The 26517-nt window shown below is 33.5% G+C and overlaps 1 protein-coding gene across 1 annotated transcript; it reads left to right on the top strand.

Annotated features, from left to right (window-relative positions):
* Positions 1-18672: 18672 nt before the first annotated feature.
* SPL7 (squamosa promoter binding protein-like 7) lies at positions 18673-26169 on the top strand. Its single transcript, XM_039036085.2, has 10 exons — positions 18673-19549; positions 19990-20159; positions 20243-20469; positions 20553-20627; positions 20723-20830; positions 21081-21198; positions 21790-21922; positions 22798-22957; positions 23651-24214; positions 25347-26169. Exons 1-10 carry the CDS (start codon positions 19002-19004, stop codon positions 25641-25643), a joined length of 2400 nt encoding a protein of 799 aa, XP_038892013.1. The 5' UTR covers positions 18673-19001; the 3' UTR covers positions 25644-26169.
* Positions 26170-26517: the final 348 nt, after the last annotated feature.

The following is a 26517-nucleotide window of genomic DNA, read 5'->3' on the forward strand; positions in this document are numbered from 1 at the left end:
AACGCGCAAGTCTAAATGATCGTTTAGACGATTACGTTTCTGTGAAGCACGATTGTTTAGACGATCATAGAGCAAGCGCTTAAGTAACTTTTACTACACGATCGTGTAGTTAGTGACTGAGCGACGAAGCTTGCTGAGCTACACGATCGTTTAGTGTTCGCGCATCTACCTTGTTGTCGAGTATCTAATACTCCACGATCACTTACCCCATCATTTACACAATCTGACCAATGCTTGATCTTCTTCTTCTGTGAAGTACAGTGCAATTCCTTGCCTTAAAGCTTCAACACGAGCGATTCACACTGACTCGAACACTTTGAATTAAAGACTCGATAACAAGTTAATATGCCCAAAAACACAGGGGCCCTTATAATTAACTTTGAATGTAAAAAAATTCAACAACCAGAGGCAACCATCCCAGAAAACTCCATTAATCCACATCCACAAACCTATTTAACACTTAAACAAAATGCAGACGTGCTTTACCCACCAAGAAAGTGTAAATGTTATTCTATACATCAATAGATTTAGAATATAAAAAATTGGCTCTGATACCAATTGATGGAACTCTTATCAAAGAGAACCTATGAGTGGAAACCAGATCATTCCAAATTTATTGTGACAGAATTACAAGCAATCACAAACATACAAATTAGTTATGCATTTCATAACAAATTACGACATGCTTTCATAAATTAAATACAAAGGAACGAGAGATTTACTTTTGAAGAACTATTCTTCCGTTTTTCTCTCGCTTTCGTGCAGAACTGGGACAAGTAATCTCTCGTTGTCGCTTAGCACACGAACAGTCTTCTCCATGAACAAGCAGCCTCTCGAACACCACCACTTAGCTACCTTGGTATTCTTAGAGTGAGAATCCAGGAGGTATGGGCTCTATTGGATTTGGTAGAGGGATGGAGGAAGATAACAATCGAACTAAACAATTAAGTAAGTGGGAGTAGGTCTATCGCATAGACAAAGAAGATACTTGATCGTTTCGTAAATCTCGCTCTTGTGAGAATCGTATACACGATCGCTTAGTCTCTTGCTCAAATCGTTTAGTAAATATCGCTCTAAACGATCGTTTAGTAAATATCTCGTTGTCGTTTAGTCTCTCGCTATACACGATCATTTAGCAAATCTCTCTATACACAAGCATTTAGCAAATCTTGCCATACACGATCGGTTAGTATATCTCCCGCTATCGTTTAGTCTCTAGTGAGGGTTATCGCATAGACTCTCGTGAGTAAACGATCAGATAGATTACTAATGAAGCGATTCTCTTCCAAAATGAAAACAATTTTCATTTTATCCTTCAGTTATGAAAACTAAATACAACCTCCCACTATCACGCACGGTTAAGGAGAAACCATCAACAATTATCTCATAATTTTTTTAATTATAAATAAATATAATAACTAACTTATCATATTATATTTATAACCTATAGTTTGAAACCATAGTCATTTTCTCCTTTACTTGATATAAATTATATTTATATCATTTTTCTCCAATTAATGTATCTCATACATCATGTCAATTATATCATATATAACTGAACTAGTTTAATCATATCATATATAATAAAACTCACTCTTGTCAATTTGAACACTTCAAACTAACCCAAAAACTGATTCTCAACTTGAATCCATCGAGCTACCAAGGGGACCTTATGGACCTGTAGCTTAAAGCTTCAACGATATATGAAAAGCTGACTAAATTCTTTAGCCACGAGATCCACAATCCATTAATTGTCGGGCACTCCACTAAAGACCAATAGCTACATTCTTTTCACCACAGATATATTTTTGTGTCCATTAGATATAACTAGTCAACAGTACGATAACCCTTTACAGATGCTCGTAAGTAAAACTGGGCCAATTTACCGCTTTGCCTTTATAGTTACATCTAACTCCTTAAGTACCACTAATCTCTCTAATGAACAATACATCATAATCCTACTATGAGTGGACACCTCTCGGGCCACATCATTCAAGCCTCGGAATCAGCCCTTAAGGGAGCAATCTATCTACTTACCCCTACTTCGAGGAATGAGTGAATTTCATCTTGTGTAGCTGAGTTCCCAACTTCTCAATTAGACAAATCCCCAAAGTGGTAGGTTTGAGTCGGCGATCTGGCTACTCGCACCTATGCAAATAAAAAGATCGCCCTCAGAGGCAGAAGTTCCCAACTCACTTAGGATTAAGGTCATGTTACCTATGGTCATCCTAGTGAAATGAAGTCTCTGTCATGATTGACGTTATATAACGAGACTAAACACTTTGTGGTCCGGTCCTATACAAACTCCTTTGTATAGGACACCCACGCTCACATGTCTCCACATGAATGATCAGGATCAGACCATCTATAGCACGTCATAACACTTATAACTATCTACAACGCGGGCCGCATCCGTAGTGTCACCATGATAAGGTTTCCCTCTTATATCCATATACTACAGACCATTTTGGTTATCACTTAAGGCATGATCCACTTGTATGTCTCCACATACATGCTTAAGTTACAACAGGAACCAAGGAACTTAGTTTATTGGTTTGTGGTGAAACAAATAAAACATCTCATGTTTCATAGACAACGATGAAGAAAATATCTCATATTATTACATCATAAGTGTTTATTCAAAACAGGTGTTTACAAACTATAGGACCCAACTAGAGTTTAGAGCATCAACCCCAAAAAGAGGAATCAGTGATACTTAAGAAGTTAGATGTAACTATAGGGACAAAACGGTAATTTGGCCCAACTGTACTTACGAGCTACAGGTCCATAAGGTCACTTTGTAGCTCAAAAGGATTTAGTAGAGAATCAGTTTTTGGGTTAATTTGAATTGTTCAAATTAAGAAGAGAGAATTTAATTATATATGATATAATTAAATTCATTCAATTATATATGATATAATTGTTATAATGTATTTGATACATTATAGTTTAATTGAAGGAAATGAATATTTGAATGAGATTCAAATATATTTTCTATAAATGTGATTCATAGTTGTTAAATTTAATATAAATATGATTTATATTAAATGCCATGAAATAGAGAAAAAAAAAACATAGTTTATATTGTATATGAAACAATATTAAAACTATAGGTTGTGTGTTATACTCGATATAACATATAGTTTAATATAAATATAATATGATAAGTTAGTTATCATATTTATTTATATTATTTTATTATTTCAAATAATAAATTCATATTTTCTCTCCAATTACCTTATTGGGTGGTTAATTGGTTTTGTGGCAAAAATAAATAAAAGAAAACAAGTTTTCTTCTTCTTGCTACACTACAAGGCAGTACCTACAGAATTGGGAGATTTGCTATACGATTGAATATCACGGAAACGTTCTATCTTCTTCAATCTTCTTTCTCCTCCAAACTCAAACAAACCCTCCAAACCAAAATAGTCAGGGCCCACCACTCTTAGGTTCTCACCTTGAGAATACCAAAGGCTCACTGTGGTTGTGTCTCCTTTTGATTCGAGAAGTTCTTGAAGAAATTCTTAAAGGGTAGTGTTCGAGTTTGTGACCGTTCGAGAGATTTACACGAAGAAAGGTTCTCCAAAGGTAATATCTCTTGTACCCTTTTTCTTTGTAAAAAGCATGCTGTAATTTGTTTATAAATGCATATCTTGAATGTTTACTGTAAATTTTGTTTTCAATAAAAATGGAATTTGGACGATCTGCTTCCGCTTAAAGATCTCCTAGTAAAACAAGTTCCTTCATGTTCAATGTTGCTTTGCCTACGATTTCCAAATTTTCTTTCCTTTTTCTCCATTGGTCAATACCCTAGGTTAAAACTTTGACCTTCATTAGGGCATTTTTGGTCATTAATCTTCCAAAATTTCTTGTTCTCATCCCATTGCTCGATTTCCTACAATCAAACAATAAAAACATCAAATATCTCAAATTAAGCATAAAACTAACTAAATTCTGAGCCCAAAAAACACACTTTTTGGACGCGTTTTAATAACATATAACCTATGTTTTAATATTATATCATATACAATATAACCTATAGTTTATTTTCTCTCATCAATAGCTTTTAATATAAATCATATTTACATTAAATTCAATTATATGAATCCAATTCATATAATTAATATTCGAATCATATTCACATATTTATTTCCTCTCATAAATACGTAATATTATAATGTATTAAATACATTATAGTAATTATATCACATGTAATTAAAATTTAATTATATCATACATAATTAATTTCCTCAATTAATTTGAACAATTCAAATTAATCCAAAAACGGATTCTCATTAAATCCCGTTGAGCTACCGAGGGGACCTCATGGACCTGTAACTTGAAGCTTGAATCATACGAGAATAATTAATTAAACTCTTTAATTAAATTATTCACCATCTGTTGACAGTCGAGCACTCTAGTAAAAACCGATAGTTGCACTCTTCGTACTACAAATATATCTCTGTATCCATTGGATATAACCAATCAATAGTACAATGACCCTTCACAAATTACTTGTAAGTACAGTTGGGCCAAAATTACCATTTTGCCCCTATAGTTACATCTAACTCCTTAAGTATCACTGATCCCTCTAATGAACAATAAACCATAGTCCAACTATGATCAAACCCCTCTCGGGCCAGGAGAGGGTGTGGTGTTGGGGTTGATTCCCTAAATCTCGTAAGGGTCTATAGTTTGTAAACATTTGTGATGTAATAATATAAGATGTTTTCTTCACTGTTGTCTATGAAATATGAGATATTTTAGTTGCATTAACCACAAACCAAGAAACTAAGATCATTGGTTATCGTTGTAACTTAAGCATGTATATGGAGACATACAAGTGGATCATGCCTTAAGTGATAACCAAAATGGTCTGTAGTATATGGATAAAGAAGGGAAACCTTATCCTTGTGACACTATGGATACGACCCGCTTTGTAGTTGTTACAAGTGTTGTAAAGTTCTACAGATGGTCTGATCCCGATCATTCATATGGAGACATACGAGCAGGGATATCTTATATAAAAGAGTTTGTATAAGACCGGACCACAAAATGTTTAGTCTCGTTACATAACACCGTTCATGACAGAGACTTTCATTTCACTAGGATGACCATAAGTAACATGACCTTGATCCTGAGTGAGTTAGGAACTTCTGCTTGTGAGGGCAGTCCTTTGATTTGCATGGGTGAAAGTGGTCAGATTGTCGACTCAAACCTATCACTTTGGGGATTCGTCTAATTGGGAAGCTGGGAACTCAGCTACACAAGACAAAATTCACTCCTTCCCCGAAGCAGGGGTAAGTAGATAGATTGCACCCTTAATGGTTGATTTCAGGGCTTGAACAATGTGGCGCCACACACTTTCTCATGGCCCGAGAAGTGTTCACTTATAGTAGGACTATGATGTATTGTTCATTAGAGGAATCAATGGTACTTAAAGAGTTAGATGTAACTACATGGGCAAAACGGTAAATTGGCCCAATTGTACTTACGAGCGATCTGTGAATGGTTATCGTACTATTGATTGGTTATATCCAATGAACATATAAATATATCTATAGTGAGAATAGTGCAGTTGTCGGTCTTTAGTGGAGTGCCCGACAGTTAACGGATGGTGGATATTGTGATTAAAGAGTTTAGTCAGTTATTCACGTACTGTTGGAGCTTCAAGCTACAAGTCCATGAGATCCCCTTGGTAGCTCAATGAACTCAAGTTGAGAATCAGTTTTTGGGTTGGTTTGAAGTGTTCAAATTAACAAGAGGGAATTTGATTATATATGATATAATTAAATTGGTTCAATTATATGTGATATAATTGATTTGATGTATTAGATACATTAATTGGAGGAATTAATATAAATATGATTTATATTAAATAAAGGAGAAAAGAACTAAATATTACATATGATGTGATATTAAAACTATAGATTATAAATATAATATGATAAATTAGTTATTATATTTATTTATAATAAAAACAATTATAAGATAATTGTTAGTTGGGTTTTTTTTTCTCCATTTACTTTGCAAGTATGAGGTTATTTTCATTTTTAATAACTGAAGAATAAAATGATAAGAGTTTTCATTTTGTGATGAATCGCATGGTTGCATACCAATCGATCGAGTGAAAAGAGAGAGCTATACGATAGCCCTTTGGGAGAGTGAACGACGAGCAAGTTAGTTACACGACTGCCTCGTTTACCAAACGATCGAGTATCCTTTGTCTATACGATAGACTTTCTATTTCTCCCATTTACTCGATCGTATACATCCTCCTCCTCTCTACCAAATTCATACAGAGCCTACACCTCCTAAATTCTCACTCCGAGAATACCAAGGTAACCTTCTGGTGGTGTTTATGTATTGTTCGAGGGACGAATGTTATTTGTTCATGATTGAGGATATTGTTGAGACGTGACATTTGTGTTGATGAACGATCGTGTTGTTACATCAAGGAAAACGAAAAATAGTTCTTCAAGGCTATGTTCTTTTGATCCTTAGTATTTTTCTTTTGTAGCATGTTGTAATTTACTCTAAAATGCATAACTATGGTTGTATGTTTGTAAATGCTTTATTCTTTTACAATGGGCTTGGAAAGATCGTGCTTCCGCTCACTGGTTCTCTTGAATAAGAGATACTTCATGTGGTGCTACATTGTTCAAGCCTCGAAATCAGCCCTTAAGGGAGCAATTTATCTATTTGTCCCTATTGGGTTTTATGTCCTAAAAACTCGCAGTTTGTGAAATGATAAACACTTTCTATTATCAACATACTTGTTATTGATCTCATAAATTGTATGAAAGTCTAATTCTAATAAACTAAGACCCATGACTATTGTGTGAGTACTTGAACTTTATATGGAGACATAGGAGTGGATCGGGTTCGAGTAAATAGTCAAAATGATCTATGGTACATGAATGAGATTGGGTACCTTATTCTGGTAATACCATTGGATGCGTCCTACTCTATAGTTGTTACAAAGAGTTGTAAAGTACTACATACGATGTGATCCTAATTCATACATGTTATGACATGAGGAGTGGGGGCGTCCTATGCAATTAATCTCGGATCGTTGGAGCCCATGATCTGTAGGTCCGCGAGGTCCCCCTACTAGCTCGTAACGGACTAACTCTAGAATAGTGTGATAAGTTAATTTGAAACGTTCAAATTAGAATTAAGGAAATTAGTAATTGTATGAGATAAAATTATGTTTAACTTTAGAATTAAACGGGGTAGGAGAATTTATATATTTAAATATGATTCAAATATATAAGGATGGACATGTGTTAAAATTAATTTAATATTTGATATTAAATTAATTAAGTTTTATTTAATAATTAATTTGTGAAATTAATTAATTTTTCATTTTTAAAATCAAGTAGATTTTTTAAATCAAAATTTGATTTTTAGTTAAAATTGGAAAAATTGGAAAACAAAAACACAAAATGGAAAAATGGATTTTTCCATTATCCATCACTAAGTAGCTCACACATATTGCATTGTCTTGGCCTTGTCTTCTCCAAGCATGAGCTGTAACTCATGCAGCTCTTCTCTTTGCATGTTGATCTGCAATATAATGAGAATATTGGATTGAAAATCGGACATGCAATTAAAAGAGTTTTGAGAGAAAAACTGGTTTGAAGAAAGGTTATTCAACAAGGTTGCTGCAGTGAGCTTTTCTCCTTCATCCCTTGATTCAAGCTTGTTTTGAGTTCCACAACTCAATCTAGAGCACAAAGAGAATAGTGAGGAAGATCTTGAGGTGATCTACAACAAGATATGGAGAAGATTGCAGCTGGAGAAGGAGCTTTGAAGAAGTTTTACAAGAGACATGTCTTGAAACCCATTTTTCCTGCAGAATCATGCTTTATGTTATGCCAAAATTAGTGAATTTAAATGCTTAGATGATCCTTGTTCTTCCGCTACTGTTGATACAATCCTGCAGCCCTGACATTAGGGAAAGTGTGAATTCATTCGTGTGTAGTTGTGTTCCTAACTCCCCAATCAAAAGAATCCTCGAAATGGTAGACTTGTTGAGTCAAAATTCTGGCGGCTCTCACCCAAACAAATCAAAGGACCACCCTCATAGGCAGGATTTCAAAACTCACTCAAGATTCAATTCATGTTACCTATGGTCATCCTTATGAAATATAAGTCTCTATTATAAACGACGTTATATAATGAGACTAAACATTTTGTGGTTCAGTCTTATACAAACTCCTTTGTATAGAATATCCCCGCTCACATGTCGCCACATGAATGATCAGGTCTAATCATTTGTAGCACTTTACAATAATTGTAATACCTACAAAGTGGGTCATACTCGTAGTGTCACCAGGATAAGGTATCCAGCTTTATCCATCTACTACAGACCATTTAGGTTATCACTTAAATACGATCCACCTGTATGTCTCTACATATGTTTTAAGCTACAAGATAACTCTGGATGTTAGTTTATTGGTTTGTGGTTAATGTAACTAATTTTGAAATAAAATATCAAATATTTTATTATATAAATAAATGTTTGTTCATTATAGTTACAAACTATAGAATCATACGAGATTTAGGACATCAATCCTAACGGGTGAAGGGAGATCGTGTTTGAAGGAACTCTTAGAAAAAGTACCTATCAACGGAAGCGAGATCGTTCCAAATCCATTGTGACAAAAATACCCCATTCACAAACAAACAAACAAGTAAGATCGTTCCAAATTCATTGTGATAGAAATACCCCATTCACAAACAAACAAACAAGTTATGCATTTACTAACAAATTACAACATGCTTTTAACAATTAAATTAACAAAGAGTCAAGAGACATACCTTTTGAAGAACTTTTCTTCCCTTGATATCTCGCTTTCGTCAAGGAACAGCAACTCTCGCTGTCGCTGAGATCGTCAAGTCTATCGTCCACCAAATCTCGCTATCGCTCACCACCAAATGGTCTTCTACACGAACAAGGCAGTAAAGAGGACACCACCATTCAGTAACCTCGGTATTCTCGGAGTGAGAATCCAAAAGGTGTGGGCTCTGTTGGATTTAGTAGAGGGGAGGAGAAAACTACGATCGTTTACCACGACCAAGCAAGTGGGAGAGATATTGAGTCTATCGTATAAACGGGTGCTTGATCATTTAGCAAAGGGTGCACGATCGTTTAGTAAATTAGGGCTGATCGTTTAGGTAAATCGCTCGTGCACGCGATCGTTTAGAAAATGTTATGCGATCATTTAGGAAAACTCGCGTGTGTACACGATCGTTTAGTAAAACTTGAACTATTGTGTATGCTCTTATTAGCTAGGGCAGTGTACTAATCGTGAAGTGATTGTCCGATCTCTTTGCAAACTGAAAACCATTTTCATTTTATTCTTTAGTTACGAAAACTGAATGCAACCTCCCACTATCTCATATGGTTATGGAGAAAAACCACCAACAATTATCTCATAATTGTTTAATTAAAAAATAAACATAATCATATCATATTTATAACCTATAGTTTAATATCACATCATATGCACCATTTAAACCATAGTCCTTTTCTCCTCCGCTAGATATAAATCATATTTATATCATTTTCCTCCAAGTAATGTATCTCATACATGTCAACTATATCATATATAATTGACCAATTTAATCATATCATATATAATCAAACTCCCTCTTGTCAATTTGAACACTTCAAACTGATTATCAACTTGAATCCATTGAGTTACTAAGGGGACCTTATGGACCTGTGGTTTGAAGCTCCAACGGTACGTGAATAGCTGACTAAACTCTTTAGCCACGAGATCTACCATCAGTTAACTGCCAGTCATTCCACTAAAGACTGACAACTGCACTCTTCTCACCACAGATATATTTCTGTGTCCATTAGATATAACCAATCAATAGTACGATAACCCTTCATAGATGCTCGTAAGTATAGTTTGGCCAATTTACCATTTTGCCTATGTAGTTACATCTAACTCCTTAAGTTCCATTAATCCCTCTAATGAACAATACCACATAGTTTCACTATGTGTGGACACCTCTCGAGCCATGAAAAGGTGTGTGGCTCCATATCGTTCAAGCCCCGAAATTAGTCTTTAAGGGAGCAATCTATCTACTTACCCCTACTTCGGGGAATGAGTGAATTCCATCTTGTGTAGCTGAGTTCCCAGCTCTCAAATCAGACAAATCCCCAAAGTGGTAGGTTTGCGTGAATCTGGCCACTCGCACCCATGCAAATCAAAAGACCGCCCTCAACGGTAGGAGTTTTCAACCCACTCAGGATTAAGGTCATGTTACCTATGGTCATCCTAGTGAAGTGAAGTCTCTGTCATGAACGGTATTATAGAACAAGACTATAACACTTCGTGGTCTGGTCTTATACAAACTCCTTTGTATAGGAGCCCCCCGCTCACATGTATTCACAGGATCAGGATTAAACCATCTGTAGCAAGTCACAACACTTGTAACTATTCTACAAAGCAGGCCGCATTTGTAGCGTCACCGGGATAAGGTTTCCCTCCTAGATCCATATACTATAGATCATTTTGGTTATCACTTAAGGCATGTTCCACCTGTATGTCTCCACATACATGATTAAGTTACAATGACAACCAGGGATCTTAGTTTATTGGTTTGTGGTAAAGCAAACATCTCATGTTTCATAGAAAATAGTGAAGAAAATATCATATATTATTACATCACAAGTGTTTTTTTAATACAATGTTTACAAACTACAAGACCCAACGAGAGTTTAGGGCATCGACCCCAACAGTGATACCTTTCTATATTTCTTCCCTGATCTCTATGACAATTTTCTATATTAGATCTTTACTCTTTGTGAACTGAGTAGCTAAATCTCTTAGGGGGATGTCCTTGTTATGGATTCAATTGATTAGTTATTTGATGTTTGAATCGATTGTTTGATAATCGAATTTTAATTTCTCCGTATGAATCTATTTGTTTGTCTGGCTTTTGAACGATTACATTTTGGACTAAATTTTCTACTCGAGAAAGATAGTTTTGGCTGAAACTAAGCAATTAAACTGTTATTTGACAATGCATGAGAATAATAAGATGATAAAAAGAGCTAAAAATGAAGGAACAATAATGAGGCATCATTGTAACATAGAGGAATAAATTCAATTTGTTGTAATTATGCTACAACGAGTTGAACTTGAAAAAGAATACCTTGATCATAGACTTATAGGCTCATTCAATCCAAACAATTGATCCATATGTTAATAACTGATTCGGATTTCGTAGCGAAACAAAACCCTAGAGTCATTGTCTCATTGAATTGTTAGTCTTGTTTTTCTTGTTTAATTAAGCTCTAGAAACGAACTTCTCTTGTCGGGTGTCCAAATAAAATTAGCTTGGAATTAACAATAACTAACAAAAAATTTCTTCAGCTCCAATCCCTGGGGATGATATTCCAATTGGGATTTTATTACTTCGATACATATGCTTGTGTGCCCTCGTCAAAGCGGTATTTGGGGGAATCTTACAACTAGGAAGTAAAATGAGGGTGAAGTCGTTGCGGTAGCATCAGATTTAGGTGGAGCCTAAATCTACAGACTCATCTAAAGCAATATCAAAGTTAGGGGGAGCCTAACTTGCTCGCTAGCGTTCAGTTATGTATAAACCGATAATGTATAATATTAGTTGAAGTGAATGTTATAAAGTTGAGTTACATTCTAGTGGATCTCTTTTCACCTAGGTGCAAAGCTTCCCAGATGTAGGTGTGGTTGCATCAAACTGGGTTAACAAGTTTATGTGTTCTTCCTCTCTTCTTATTACTCTTTTACTTTTTGTTTTTGCTATTGTCAATAACATTATTCCTAACTAGTGCTTTATTTGTGATTCACCTATTTTTCACTATCACTATGCAACTACGCTCGTTTTTGGCAATTTTACCTTTTCTTCTGGTTAAATAACGAATGAGGATGGGAGGATGACCATGCTAGCATATCAAAATGATTAAATTATCAAAAAAAAAAAAAAAAAAAAACTTATTAACAATGGTTTGATTTAAATTATTCTTTTGAACCGTAAAAAGTTTCATTTAATCCATGAAATTAGATTTTTTTTTTCAAAATAGTCCTTGAAAACTTTTGTCGTTGAATTCATTGACAAAAAAATGTATGCTCATTTATTATATTGCTTAAGTGAACAAATCTATACATATATGAGATGTAAATTTGGGGGTTATGATTAGCCAAAAAATTCATTAAGAAATAGCAAAAATTTGGAGGAAATGAGGAAGACGACATCATGTATGGTTCATAGATGTGTTATGTATCTTTATTTTACGTTTTTCTATAAATTTGTTCAAATTTATTCACATGTGCAAAAATACAAACATTTTCGTGCATGTACTTAATGGGAAACACCCACAAATGTTCTTCAAGGGTTAAAATGGTCTAGGGTTTTAATTAAAACCAATCCCATAGTTCGTAGGTATATCGGAGAATTTGACCCATCATTCTAAATTACTTTATACTATAGATTGTGGATTCTATAATATGAGGTAGCCACACATACTACAAGGATTTAGTGATTTTAATTGATTTTTTATACTAGGAAACTAAATCCACTAGTGAGTATATATTTACCTTATGTGAAGTAATTGTATTGTGACAATCTTCGAAAGAGACATGCATAACACATTCTAGTATGCAATCATAAATTATAGTTATTGACTGAGTTGAAGGATAAGCTAGATGACTTTGAAAATTTTTCAAAGATATTTCATTACGACCATAATTTGTAAGTACAATATGTATTTATTTTAACAATTTAGTTCCGAAGTGTGGGGAAAATAAATGTCAATAATGGAAAGTCACGTCATATAAGATGTTGACAACTTGACATGATTCGATAATAAAATTGTTCTCTAATGGAATAATTTGATTGATTATGTGAAATCTAAAGAGAATATTGAAGATTGTTCGATAACGATTATCAAGAGAGCAAATGACATATACATTGAGGGAGGTGGGCTAAAGCCTATGAAATAAGTTATATAGTGGTGACCTAATTTAGTTAGCAAAATTTAGGTTATACAAAAGAAAAATGATGGTAGAGTTTAACATATAATTTGTTCACATCTATATAATGTTGTAGTAATATGTAGGTATTGAGGTAATGTTGATATTTTGATTACAAGAAAAGTAATGGCATAATACTCTTCACCCATGTCACCTAGTGTAAGAGTGATACTAGATTGATTGTATAAATACTTTTAAAATTGTTTATGTTTTTTAAAACTCTCTTGAATTTGAAATGTTGTTAAGGATCATAATAAACACAAATGTATGGAACACAAATATAAATGAGTTGAGTGTTATGTCATTGTCTAGATTCATCAATGAGAATAATAGTTTTATGACTCAGTCCCACTATTTCTTCAATAAATTTGATAGATAATCACTAAATAGGGTTCAAAGTCTAAAAGATATATCTCTTGATGCATAACTTATTTGTTGTCCATGATATTTTTGTAGCTACTTGTTTGAATCATTCAAAAGTATTATCTTCTATTTATTTGTCCTCTAGTTACTTTTTGTTAATAGTTTGCTCTATTTTGCTAATCTAACAATTACCTTGAATTTTCAAGAGTTGACCAAGTAGTCCTTTTAATTCAACAAAATGGAGAATTTGTCCTTCAACAATTTAGTTGAAGGTATAACGTTTTAATCAATTGAACAATGCTCATATTAGTAACAAAATGATGTTATCGTATACAAACTTAGCTAGCACTCATTTCAATAACTATGTATGTGAGATGTTAGATTTAAACTTAATTTAACGTCTTAAGCATGTGTTGATAGTCAAAAATTTTATTGTACTTTCTAATAAATAAAATTTATTTTAATTATACTATTTTAGTTCAACCAAAAATATTGTTATTTAGAACCGCCCCTAAAAGAAGTGAATTAAAAAATTTATATATTTATTGCCATCAACCTTGTTTTCTTATTTTTTATTTTTTAGTTTTCTCAAATAAAAATCTAAGTTGTCTCAACCAAAATCAAGTCAACTTTTCTTAATAAAGAAAAGTGACACAATTTGTTAAAGTCTATGTCTATCCAATTATTTGTAATTATTCAAATTAATTAAACTCATTCAATTAGGTCAATTCACTATCGAATTCACCAATTTGAGTATGGGTCAATAGATAAAATATAAATTACAGTTCAAAAAATCGATGCTAAAAAAACCAACCGTTTTAAAATTTTGATGGTTCATTTATCGGCCAATCATTGTTTGAAACTAAAAAATCATCGTTTTTAAAAAACAAAATTTCAACTCAAATTTTATTTATGTTATGTCAACTACTTCTTCATTTTTCTTTGTTAGTGCTCCAAATAAAATTAAAAATGGAAAAAGATAAAACAAAGGTAACGTTTTCCAACTACTTTTGACCATTTCATGAAATTAAAGCACAGAAGATAGATAAATAAACACACACATATATTATTTATGAGGCACAAAAAAGAAAGATAGATTAAATAGATTATAATGGATATAGTTCATAAATGGCGTATTTGTTGAGATTTAAAATCAAATTCAACTTTTTGTCAATAATAATTAATAAAATTCAACTCCAATTGATATATCAACCAACCAATTTAATTGACTACAAAAAATATATTTTAATTGAGTTTATCCAAACCATTAATTAACTACTATGTGCAATTACTAACTATCGGCAAAAAATAGTATCAATGCCTTTTTTAAAAAATAAATTAGGTGTATTATTTCTTAAATTTTACACCATAGTGTCAACATAAAATGATTTGTAGGCCCTTAAAAATAGAGGTCCACCACATTGGCTGGCTTGTAACCAAAGCATAAAATGTTACCCACAAGTAAAGATATTATGTAGTGTAGTACAACAATAGTGTCTTTCTCAATTAATCTGTCTTATTGGGGTTTTTTTTATTTTTTTATTTTTTTATTAGATTCCTTGTAAACCTTCCATCAACTAATATTGATGAATTATATTTGACAAAAAAAAAATATGGTGCATAGATTTGGTTTTTTTTTTCCTCTCTTTTATGTTCTAGATAAAATGAACTAAATCTTAATGATAAAATTATATATACACTTTTTTCGCCATTTTACTTGTGTTAATTTCAAATTCAAACTTAAATTTTTAAGCATGAATAAAATAATAAATAACATCTATCTTGTTTTATTTTATTTTATTTTTAGCTAATTCTAGATGTTTTTTCAAGGACGGAACTATTTGTGGACATGGTTATTTTAATGTCTTTTAATTTGATTTGACAGTTTTTTTTTTCTATTTATAAGTTAAACATGATATTTGGAGTGGAAATATTTGAAGCTTTTGACTTATTAGTCAATGACATATATGTCTTGATTATTGACCAATTGAGTTACGTTTAAGTTGACCCATCTTCAGTTATTAGTTTTGATATTTTTTTTACTTATGAATTAGTTTGTTGGTGATATTATATATTTGAGATGAATAAATTATTTCATCGCATAGAAGGATAAACATCAGAGTCTATAGTATCTTCACAATGATTGACTTTTACTCTAATTTTCATTAATATTTTGTTGTACATCAATGCCATTTGATTTTTTTTAATACACATACCATTACGTCAAGTTTAATTAGTCGCAATAGATGTCATAAAAAAAGTAGTCACACTAAAATACACAACAACATCCACTATAATACTAAAATACTAACATTTATCTGAAACATTTGAAGCTTGGTGAAAGTTTAAAATGTCGATGTCAACGAAAATATCGAGATTGCAATGTTATGAAAACGTCATTAGAAATATCGACGTAGATAGATATTATTAAAAAATCATGAAAATGACAAATATATTTAAATTGATAGAGAAACACCCTACATTTTACTAATAATTCAAACCGTTGATTATTGTGTCTGAAAAATGCTCATTATTTATATTACATTCAAATTAGTGACATTGGGTTACCTTTTCCTCTATGTTTCATTAATTTATTTACAATATAATAGAAATATTGATTCACACCTTATATTCATGTCAAATCCACGAAGATGTAAAAATACTAGGAGAATCGAATTTCACCTCGAGATCGATAGTACAAACACTATGCCAATTGAACTGCAAGAATTAGTAATATTAATGTCTATTATTTCTTCAAATAAAAAAAATGTTTTTCTCTTTGAGACTATTTTTATCTTTTAACTCCCATACAAATATTTAGCAAGAATAACAAAATTATTCAATTACAAAGGTAGTCTTTATAGTTTGGAAAAAAAAAAAAATTAGTCTCCGTTAGAATCTCATAAATAATTTCTATCGTGTGATGTCATATAGTTTTAAAATTAGAATTTACGAGGATTTTTTCAAACTATATAAACTAAATTATAACTTTTTTCTAAATTACGAAACTGAATTTATAATCTAACCTAAAACAAAACTTAAAAATGCTTTTGGTCCCAAAACTTTAATGAAAACAACAATTTAGTATCTGAACTTTGGTTTGCAATGATTTAGTCCCAGTACTTTCAATTTTATAACAATTTAGTCCCTGAATTTTAGCATGTAATAATTTAATCCTTGTACTTTTAAATTCATAAAAATTTAGTCCCTAACGCAATTTTTTTAATTATTTTATGATGTAAACTTCGTATTTCATAAAAAAATCAAGTATCTAATTAATTTATAGTTTATTTATACAATAAATCTAATTAAATATTAACACTAAGATTTACAATAGAGACTAAATTGTTACAAATTTTAGAGTATAAAAATTAAATCGTTATATAATAAAGTTTATGGACTAAATTGTTATAAAATTAAAAGTTCAAGGATAAAATCGTTACAAACTAAAGTGTAGGGGAATTGTCACTAAAAGGTAATTTTTTTAATATTCTTTTTAAAAGTATAATCATTATACTTGATTATTTTTTCTGTTTGAAAGATACAAACATTATATATGTGGTGTAGTTAATACATGTTATTATTGTATGGGAATAGTTAAATGTATTAAATGTATTATAAAGTACAGTAAACTTTACTTTCTTATCCTTTAATAATCAATCTTTGTTCAGAAATCAACACTGTGGATCTAGAAGACTATATAGAGAAAGGGACACCCATCTAATTGGAGAAGAATTAATAATTTTATTATTATTGTTAATGTTATTTTTATTATAGCTCAAATTCAAAGCCCACTCTCAATTTCTCCACGCGCTGCCACGGCTGAAGCTTTATTTATATATTTATTTATTTTTAATGATAGGTCAGCGGAGGATCGTGGGAAAATTGATTAAAAGACTCAAATTTCTGGTCTAAAATAACTTTTGGCCCATTTTTTTAAACTTTAAAATTTTGATCTTTTATTTACATCATCGTCAAAGTTGATAAAATTATCTTTTAGGATATGTTTGGACGTGATAAAAGTAGAGAGTTGAGTTGAATTGAATTGGTAATTATTATCTGGAAAATTAAATTATTTGGGGAGTTGAGTAAAGTTGAATTATGTTTACCGGTACCTCGTCAGATTCGGAAAAAAAAAGGTACCAGTGACCCAACCTGAAAATTATGGGTTGGGTTGAGCCTTAAAAATGAATTGATAAGGTTCATTATTAGCCAACCCGATTTTTTGGGTTAGTCAACAAAATTCTTCCAACTCGGCCCAACCCGGACCATGTACACCCCTACTTTCCATCTAACGAGATCACCCTCTTATCCTTCTTTTCCAATGGGACCACATGACGAGCTTCAGTGAGACATTATTCTCTAGCTTTGCATTTTTTCTCTGGTGATACCAAGCTTTTTCCTCTGGTTGACTTCTTCTTCTCTCCCTTTTTCGTTGTGTTACAAAGCGAGACCTAGCGCGAAGAATGAGAGAACAAGAGAGCTAGATAAAATGTTAGAAAGTGAGATGAAGCACCGAATAACGAGACTGGATAACGAATTATGAGAGAAAAGGGAGAGAGGAAACTATATGTGAGAGAAAAGAGAGCGAGAGAACCAATCTAGGTGCGGGCGAGGGTTTCGTTATGGTGATTTTATTCAAATTCGATGCCAACAAAGAGTAAAAAAAACATAATTTAAAAAAAGGAGGCAAATCTCATTTTCTCCCATCAATTTGAGTCATTTGTACAAAAACTTCATCGAACCTCAAATCTCAAGATCGATGGTACAAATTTATGCCAGTTGAGTTATGCTCGAGTTGACACATTCTTTTTTATTTTAAACAACATTCCAATGACTAAATAAACAGAATGTTAAAAATCACTTTTAGTCCATAAACTTTCAGTTAAGTAACCGTTTAGTTCTTGAACTTTGATTTGTAACGATTTAGTCTTTATATACTTTCAATTTTGTAACAATTTAGTATTTGAACCTTACTATATAACAATTTAGCCACTGTACTCTATAATTTGTAATAATTTAGTCCCTATTGTATAAACCATTCTTAAAGTTTAATGAGATTTATTGTATAAATAAACCAATAAAATAAATAGAGATTTGATATTTTTACAAAATAAAAAGTGGATATTGTAAAATAATAAAAATTGACATATAATTTTGATGATATTTTTTTTTTTATATTAAAGACTAAATTATTATTATAAATTCAAAAGTATAAAAACTAAATTATCGTACATTAAAATTTAGGAACTAATTTATTACACAATTGAAAACACACAACTAAATGGTTATAAATTAAAATTCAAAGACGAGGTGAGAGACTAGATTATAATTCGGAAAAATTAAGAACCTTACCATCCGAATTCAAGAGCAATAGCGCGTGGGTTGAGAATAATTATTTTCCAATTTAGTTACAAAATTCTCAAAAAGCTTTCCTCAACAGAAGAAGAGTAAAGAGGAACATCTTACCCTGAAGCTTGACCTTCGGAGCTGCCGTCCCTTTTCCGCCACCTTTTCCCTTCCCAACCACCGCTCCACCCACCCTGACCAACCTCCCCACCCCTCAATCTTTCATTTTCTAGGGCACAGATTCCCTCTTCAATGGAAAATTCTCCTCCTTCGCCGCTCCCTCATCCCTCACACGACGGCTCCCACCGTCCCGACGCCGAAATGGACCTCCAACTATCCATCGCTGACGACTCCGCCACCGCTCTCTGGGACTTGGGGGATCTCCTCGACTTTGCTGCGGATGATCAGTTTTCCTTCTCTTTGGAACAGGACAATCTGCCCTCGGCCTCCTCTCATTACCTCGAGATTCAATCCCAGACTGCCCCTTCGAATTCGGAACGAATTCGTAAGCGCGACCCGAGGTTGACCTGCTCGAATTTCTTGGCTGGGCGGGTTCCTTGTGCTTGCCCTGAGATTGACGCGATGCTTGAGGAAGAAGCCGCTGCTGCACCTGGCAAGAAGCGGGCTAGGACGGCGCGTGTTGCTGCTGGTACTGTTAGGTGTCAAGTACCGGGGTGTGAGGTCGATATTAGCGAGCTTAAAGGTTACCATAGAAGGCATAGGGTTTGTCTTCGTTGCGCTAATGCTACTGCCGTTGTGATCGATGAAGAGACTAAAAGATATTGTCAGCAGTGTGGCAAGTAAGTTGAGTTTTTTGTGTTTCGATGTTTGTTGATTTTTTGTTTTTCAGTTCATTTTGAAGTTAATTGTGTTTCTTTTTTCGATGCTTACGTATCAGTTGTTGCTGATTTTGCATCTTGTCCAAGTGATGATGCTACTAGTTTGTGATAGTCAATGGTATTCCATGGTAGTGCGCCTTTTTCTACTTCTCTTCGTTGCATCAAATTTTGTCACGTGATCTTTTCTAACTTTGTTTGCTTCAGTGACATTGTATGCCCTTTAAATTATTTCCTCAATCATGGAAGTACTGATTCTATATGATGCCGAGTGGGTAGTTGCCATTTCCCCCCCTTCCGGTGCATCACGTTTTTATGTCGAAATATCAGTCTTTTGGAGACCCAAAACAATGAATGAAAATTGTCTTTGCTAATGATTCTTGTTTACTTCAATTGCTTGGCAGGTTTCATGTTTTATCTGATTTTGATGAAGGCAAACGGAGTTGTCGAAGAAAATTAGAGCGGCACAACAATCGACGACGTAGGAAACCAGTTGATTCCACAGCTTCTATGGAAAGTGATCGATCAAGCATGCATCTAGAAGATGTTTCTTGCGAAGGTGATGTAGGGAAAGGTAATAATCTAAAACAGCTGGTGTGGCCACAATGTCACAATTGCCGTTCATTGGATTTCTCTCACTGGCACGTATTCTTTCAGATAATATTCTTTTCAACATCCAAACTGATGAAAAGGAGGTAGTGCATTTGGAGTCTGAAGATGGACTGGTAACCTCCACTGTATGTTCAGCTCCTGACCTGCAAAATAATGTGAATAGCGGGTTAACTTTAGTGGCAATGGGTGAAGCTCAAGTGGATGGAGGAAAAGATAATTCTAAATCTCTTGCTTCATCCTATTGTGACAACAAAAGCACATATTCATCAATGGTGAATGCTTTAAAGATTTCCCCTTCCTTTCTATTGTCTGTTCATATGATGACATGGGATGATTCCAAGTCTCTTTGTTATAGTGTCCAACAGGGCGAATATCATTCAAACTTTATGACTGGAATCCTGCAGAGTTCCCTAGAAGACTTCGGCTCCAAGTATTTTCATCTTTACAGTTTAGTACTTAATGAAGAATAATTTTGTTCAGCAAAGATATTAGAATTTGGTTAATTTGTATTTGAATCCATTGCAGATATTTGAATGGTTGGCTAATATGCCCGTTGAGTTGGAGGGATATATTCGGCCTGGTTGCATAATTTTGACTGCATTTGTTGCAATGCCGAAGTTTATGTGGATAAAGGTGATTTTGAGTTGATGGTTTCAAATATAATGTTGGTTGTTATAATTTGGTAGGTTTTTTGCTTTCCTATATTCTGTTGACTGTAATTATCAGTTTATGATCAGGCCTTTTACAGCTTCTGCATATTTGCTCCTACTCATGATTAAGTTGTCTTTAACTGGAATCATTGTCGTCCTCATGGTTCCACGTTTCCTTTGAAAGTTAGTCCTTGAATTTTCTTGAACTAATTAATTTCTCCAACTACTGGCAGTTACTTGAAGATCCCACGACACACGTGCACAATTTTGTAGTTGCACGTGGAAGACCTCTTTGGGGGAGGGGCAGCATGCTTGTTTATTTGAACAACATGATTTTTCGTGCAGTGGAAGGTGTGTCAACAATTTAGCATTTTTTTATTCATCATGTGTATGAGCATGTTTCATGACATTCAGCCATTCTGTTATTTGACTTTTAATACATGGTCTAGGGGTTCCCATCCTCTCTTCTTTTTCTTTCCTTTTCTTTGAGATATTGCTGTAATGAAAGTTCTTAGCTACACTTATTTCTGCCGATGAAAATATAAGAAATATCATTTGCCAGATTTGAGCATATGATAATTTTCTTACTGCATTTCTTCCTCTTTCCTTTATCTTGAGAATCCACACTGCCTTCTTTATTTGTTTGTGGATATTGTTTCAGTTGGGTGGAAGAAGTATGTGGAATATCAACCATCCAACCAGGGTCCTCCTGCCTTGGTGAACACGTTGACTATTAAATTTTAGTCATGAAACACTAGTGCACACCAATCTACAAAAAATAAGATTGCTTTAAGGCTTTAAATTTATCCAGTGACTAGAGATCGAGGCATTCTAGATTATTATTTTTAATAATATCTTGAATATGTTGATTGTTGAATTTTCTTAAAGGTTTTATTTATTTATTCATAATTTCTTGAGAATTTTTTTGTATAATTTGTACAGGGGAAAGTGTATTGAAAATTGAGATGGATATACAGGCTCCAAGACTTCACTATATACATCCTACATGCTTTGAGGCTGGAAAACCCATGGAGTTTGTTGCTTGTGGAAGTCATTTGCGACAACCAAAATTTAGGTATTAAAACAATAGAATTATACTCCATATTTATTTGACCCCAAAAAAGTTCCTGGTTTCCGGTAAAGGGAAAGAGGATTAGCTACTCACTTCTTTTTGGTTATTTGGTTTTATTTCGCAGTTCTTTAAATTTTCCCTTGCTATTCCTGTAGCAACTATCTTGCATTTGTACTGTCTAAAATAATACCAGATAGGAATATACAACGAAGATCAGATGGTAGTGCATGAGAATATTCATCATTCAAGTGCAGAAATGATGGGTTATAATCATCACGCCTCTCTCTTGCATGTACTGATAGATCCGTAAATTGAGGTCATGCATACTTCACATATTAACTTCTATATTCTTTCATCAAGTTTTAAGTTTTGTTTCTATAGAAGACTTTTGAAGGTTTATGTTATATATTTCTTCTTAATAATGTTGCTTACCTAAATTTTAATAAGACGTTTGGTTGCCTCTGTGGTTCAAGGCTTAAGGATTTGGCATCCTCCAAGTCTCCCACTTCTAAAGTATCAGTTGTAGTGAGGTCCAGATGCTTGCATTGTCCGAAAAGATTCTTATTAATCTTTCTTCCAAGTGTTGGGAGATAGCTTTGTTCTTTTGCTGGTGTATTGTATTCCTTACCCATCTAAACCAATGGATATTAATCATATTAGCCTCAAATACATAAGGATATTGTGCTAAGCCAGTTACTAAAGGCCAAATAGATATTGGAAGTGAGGAATTGCATGCTTGTACGTATGTCTGGAAGAAGTTAAATATTCTGTATACTGTGGAGTTTCTGGGGTCCGCTGTATCTATGCTGAAGAAAAGGGTCTTTGACTTGCAGAATAAATTCATGATCTATGCTGAAGAAAGTTACCTATGCTCGCAGGTCTCTTGTATCTTTTGCTGGAAAGTATCTTGCCCACGATCATTCTTTTGTTCTTCCTCATTGTCAAAACGAAGGTGATGCTAAGTGGAGCGACCACCAGTTGTTCAAAATATGTATACCCCACACAGAATACAATCTTTTTGGCCCTGCATTTGTTGAGGTGTGTAGACGTTTTCCATCTCTTGTTCTTTGATTAATTAGTCTCACCTGCCCCGCTATCCTCCTGAGCATAAATAAAGGTAGGTGAAAATAAGTTTTAAGATTCAATTATCTAAATTTATTTTCATGAGATAAATGTTCTCTGAACGATATTTAAATTAACATCTTAACACTGCCTAAAGTTCGTCTCTTATGGGTGTGCATGAGGAGAAAACCAAAGAAAGGAGAAAAAAAAAAAAGAAAAAAGAAAAGTGAAAAAAAAGGAAACATAAACTTCATCAAGTTATTAGAACCAAATTAATTTTAGAAATTTGGTTTGAAAGAATTAAGAGAATCTTTCACAATAAATCTCTTCCTTGGTTAGATTGGTTCAGTAGCTCATCTCTAAGTTTCCACATGGCATTCTCTTTCTAAACAATATGAAGCTCTCTATTCAAGACTTTTATGCCTTTTGGTTTCTTTCCCTTTTTGGGTTTTTAGTACTTTTTGAGCATCAACCTTTTTTTATTATTTCAATAAAAATTTTATTTCCTCTCAAAAAAGGAAAAAAAAAAAGAAAGAAAGAAAGAACCAAATTAATATTAGACTTATTGGCATGGGAATACACTAAGAAATGGAAATATTGATTGTATCCTGTCTTCTAAAAATGTTTTTTCTTATACTTCTCTCATAACTTTTTGTAAATACACTGTAGGTGGAGAATCAGTCAGGCTTGTCAAATTTTATTCCTATACTCATTGGAGATAGCGAAACTTGTTCTGAAATGAAAGCCATTCAGGAGCGGCTTGATATGTCTCTGCTTCTGGAAGCTACTGGTTCTTCACACGATACTTGTGAACATTCTTCACTGAGACAAAAAGTATATTCAGAACTCATGATGGACATATCTTGGTTGCTTAAAAAGCCTTCGTCAGAGCCCGTGCAGCAAATTATGAATTCGTCACAGATTCAAAGATTCACACGTTTGTTGAAATTTTTGATATGCAATGACTCAACTGTCATTTTAGGGAGAGTCTTAGAACATCTTAAGATTGTCATGGACAATGTAGAATCAAATGTGGCAGTGAATGGCTTCAGTTGTCCCGATTTAAGGTGTTTTGAGAAATATTTGGATTATGCAAGAGATGTTCTTCAACTGAATCTTCGTAAAACTGGGAATTCGGTGCTACAGTTAGGATTTCTTAAGCCTAAAGGGGGCCGTGTTTCTCAAAGCTGCTCCAAGAACAAATTGGTTTCAGTCGTTCCCAGGACTGGACTGGTAAGAGTTTCGATATTTTCTGTGGGGTTTCTAATATTGAATTTGTTTTTCATTCTTACTTGAAATTTTCGGATAATAATTTATTTTTGGATGAGTAAGGGAGAACTTCTATCCTAAGCATAGAACCAAGTACGAGTAGAACAACTAACCAAGAGTGTTAAAGTTCCTCGAATTGGCATTTGATAAAAAAAAGGAAACATAGATATTGAAGACATTTATCAATCCAACTCGAAAGACAAACTCTAAGGTGGTGCTCTCTTAGTATCGTTTATTAAAAAAAAAAAAAAAGGTAGTGCTCTTTTAGATCTCCTCATCATTAGAATGTTTAAGAGAATATGAGGCTTTTTTTTCCCCCTCCCCTGCCGAACTGCACAATCCTTAAAGGCATTCAACAGACTTTATAGATTAAATGAATGGATCATTTCTTGGATTGTCTCGTATACCTCAAAGATAATTCATAATTGTATCATTTGCATGGGATGGGTGATTTTGATTTTGGTAGATCCTACTTTTAGGCAATTAAGAAGTCTACTATAGAAATCACTATTCAATTGATGACTGTGACTGTCCACTTCTAAGATGAAGAGAAAAATGGAGATGGTCCCCTGGTTGCAAAAACCTCTTAAGAATGAGAGAGAATTCTGCCTTGGTCTTCCAATATTACAAGATCAAAGCTAGTTTAGAGATTTTTATGCCCTGGGCTTGGGCTTTTAAAGTATTTAATATTAGCAATTCACAGTTAAAGGGCATGCGACTATTAATTTTAGACCATGTTGTAGGGAGGTGGTGATTGGTTATGGATGTTATTTCCCTCCCCCTAAATTCTATTTTCTTAGGTCTTTTGCTCGTCGAGTAGTTTAGGTCTGACTTCACTTTTGCATTCTTTTAGAGACTCTTCTTTCTTGAGAAAAAATTGCCCTTGACAAAATTTTATACTGGTCCTTTACCACTTTAATCACCCCGAAAATTTGCGCTCTTAGATACTCTCCTAGAACAGTATTTGAATCCTATTCTGAACTTGAAACATGACCTGTACATGTTTGTTTAAGGAGCTGAATGACTATAATATTCATCATGGATCTTTCACCGGAATGGTTCGTTCATATTTCTCTGTTTTTGTCTTTACCTGCAGGAAATGGAGTCGAGAGAAAGTGGACATTTTCAAGCAGTGGCAGGTTCAACTTCCATTGGTAGTGTGGAAACAATACCCCTTGTAAACGAAAAGCTCGGCGAGAAAATGACGGTTCAAGGACATTCAAGAAAGTCATGTGGTCTTCTATTCTCAGGGGCTCTTTTTAGACGTCAGACAACATTATTTGCAGTTACCTTCGTTGCTGTTTGTTTCGGAATATGTGCAGCTTTAGTTCATTCTCACAAGGTCGGCGAGTTTGCTATTACAATCCGCAGATGCTTGATCGTTAAGTTGTAGGCACAAGAAGTATCTAAACTTGAAAAAGCAGTTCAACTCTTCTGATCCATTTATTTGTTCCACTGAAAATTAATTCAAGAACAATTTGTGGCGCCTCTAGTCACCAGCAAATGTGAAATGGATGCCATGACAAAATCTTGGTCTCATAGCCAAGCCAAGAGGTTATCATAGTTTTGTTGTGTTTAGAGCGAGAGCCTGTTTGATGCTGCTGATGATTTATCGTTCTACGTCTGTCTGGTTGGCCGATTGGAATTTCCTGGTAGCAAAATGGAGTTCGAAGTCGGTTTTTGGTCGCTCTGGATGCAGGATTCCTAACTTTTGTACATTTGTATCTCACCTGAAGTAAGTTAAAGCAGATGCTGGACCAATGTGTTGTAATAATTTCCAGGTTTCATGGCTAACAATGAATTCCTTATTCATCAAAAGTCAGACTACTACGCTTTCAATTCTTTCGAAATCGATATTTCTACCTGTATTATCAAACTCCATTTTTTTTAACAAATGGTTGAAAATTATCGTTGAGCTATGTTTATGACAGTTTAGCTCTCTTTAACATGGTATGTTAAAAGCAAATGGATAATGTTCAGAATTTCTCGACGTTCTCCTTTTAGCTTGAGGCCTCAAAACTTCTAGGGTAATGGAGAAATCATTTTGTAGTTTCTAAGATTATGAAAAGGATGGTTTGAAGCTCAATGAAAATATCAATTAAATATTACAAGTTGTAGATTTTCCACGATAATCACAAAATCCGGGCAAATTTAAAGTTCAAAAGTCCTTGAAAGAGGTTCTGGCTTTTCTTTTTAAAACTAAGTTTTGAGGTCAAAAGATATTAGTTCAGGAAAATTATTTAAATAAAAAATTAGGATAAATTCTA

This window comes from Benincasa hispida, chromosome 1 (genome assembly GCF_027475165.1).
Source record: "Benincasa hispida cultivar pf3 chromosome 1, pf3_genome.v1.1, whole genome shotgun sequence".
In the NCBI taxonomy this organism is placed as follows: Eukaryota; Viridiplantae; Streptophyta; class Magnoliopsida; order Cucurbitales; family Cucurbitaceae; genus Benincasa; species Benincasa hispida.